General features: G+C 28.1%; 1 protein-coding gene across 1 annotated transcript in view; it reads right to left on the bottom strand.

Moving 5' to 3' along the window:
- Nucleotides 1–1,449, bottom strand: part of LOC112518169 (gibberellin 2-beta-dioxygenase 8) — an 8,354-nt gene extending 6,905 nt beyond the window's left edge. Inside the window, exon 1 of the mRNA XM_025125773.1 lies at nucleotides 885–1,449. Coding sequence (XP_024981541.1) covers nucleotides 885–1,372 — 488 coding nt within the window. The 5' untranslated portion in view covers nucleotides 1,373–1,449. The remainder of the gene's footprint in view (nucleotides 1–884) is intronic.
- Nucleotides 1,450–1,706: the final 257 nt, after the last annotated feature.

The raw sequence follows: 1,706 nt of genomic DNA on the forward strand, positions 1-1,706 counted from the left end.
TTTTGGTTTAATATTATAAAAATAATAATTAAGTATTCTGTTAGAATTTAATGGTTATACTAATTATATTTTAGATTTTTTATATTTAAAATGAGATGTTTATCTTGTATTTGATTGTGTTTATCTGCAGTTAGTTACACGAATTTAGATATGAGATGAAATCGGATATGGATGAACGGGTTTAAAAGTTTTAGCCAAATACTTTATAAGATAGTAAAGTATAGATTAGGATAATCATTGATTTCTATCAGAATACTTAATTATTAAATCAGAAATAAATTACTTCATCATTAAACATAAATTAGATTGTAATAAAAAATTGAATTAAGAAAAATTACACAAAAAATGAAAATTTTTAAATAGTTAATTTGATATTAATATCAATATTTTTTTTAAAAGTTTTATAATATATTTAAATTTATATTTTATTCAAAAATAAAAACATTATTGTTTTCCAAAAATCATGTAAAATCATATCGACAGAGACAAAAAATAAAATAAAATATTAAAATCGAAATGTATTTCACTGTATTACGTTAGTATCCTTCTAACAATATAACATAGATTTAGACATCATATTGTTATACAATACAGCCATTAAAATACAGAAATCGATTAAAATATTTTATTTTGCATAAAATTACAAAATTTTAATATATTGTTGATTTGTTGTTACTTCCACTTTGCGCCCATTTGGTGTTATATTTTGACTTTGAAGATTCGAAAATTTAGACATCATTGGTAATATTTGTCTGTTGGAGAATCTTAAAATTCTTAACTGAATAAAAAGATCTTTATAAAGATCTATTTTAATGATTAAGAATGTTGTCGGGTAAGATAAGTGAGAATGGTAATTATTTCCCGAGAAAAATGACAAAACTAACCTGAAATCATGAAGCAAGGGGTGTTGATGAAGTTGAATCTGTGAAGATGGACCCAATGGAACATTCAAACCTTCAACCCAGTTATAGTTCTTGGAATCATCCTTTTCATGATGAGTATTGGGCTTATAGAGGGCATCCCCAGCAGGAGTTAGGGCAGGGGTACCCCAGAAATACGATATGGAAGATGTAGGGATTGATGAAAACAGGTTTCGTTTCGATTCATATCCGAGATCAAAAACCCTAACAGTATGTTCATGGAGTTCCGATAGGAGACTCGACGGAATTCCATGGTTGATCAGCCGGAATATTCCCCAGTCTGTACAAGCTTCATTCAGTTTCCGAAGATCAATACGGTCGAGATCTATCACCGGAAGTGGATCTTCCCGATCGTGATTGATTTCTGCAACGTGATTGCTGTGGATTTGATTTGAGAGGTGATTTTGACGAAAACATGGAGGGTATGATTCTGGAGATGGGGACTGTTGCATTGAATTTGGGGTTTTAGGGTTATGTGGGGAGACGAACAAGAGAGAAAGAAATTGGTGAATGAATGTTTGGTTTGGTCGCCACCATTTGTTGTAGAGTAATTTTATAATATAAAATTGTTTTTTAATTAACTTTTCTATTTGTGTTGCTCCAAATCCTACATTAAAATATGTTTTAAAGCAATTTGTGACGTCTAAAAATGATATTGATATATGTTGTTAAATACACTTTTAGTTATGAATTTCTTTTTCATATATATCAATATCAATATCAATATCAATATATGTTTTCTTACATTTTTAATATATAATTAACTTTATTATGATATAAAATAGG

This window comes from Cynara cardunculus, assembly GCF_001531365.2.
Source record: "Cynara cardunculus var. scolymus isolate 2C chromosome LG 9, CcrdV1, whole genome shotgun sequence".
Lineage (NCBI taxonomy): Eukaryota > Viridiplantae > Streptophyta > Magnoliopsida > Asterales > Asteraceae > Cynara > Cynara cardunculus.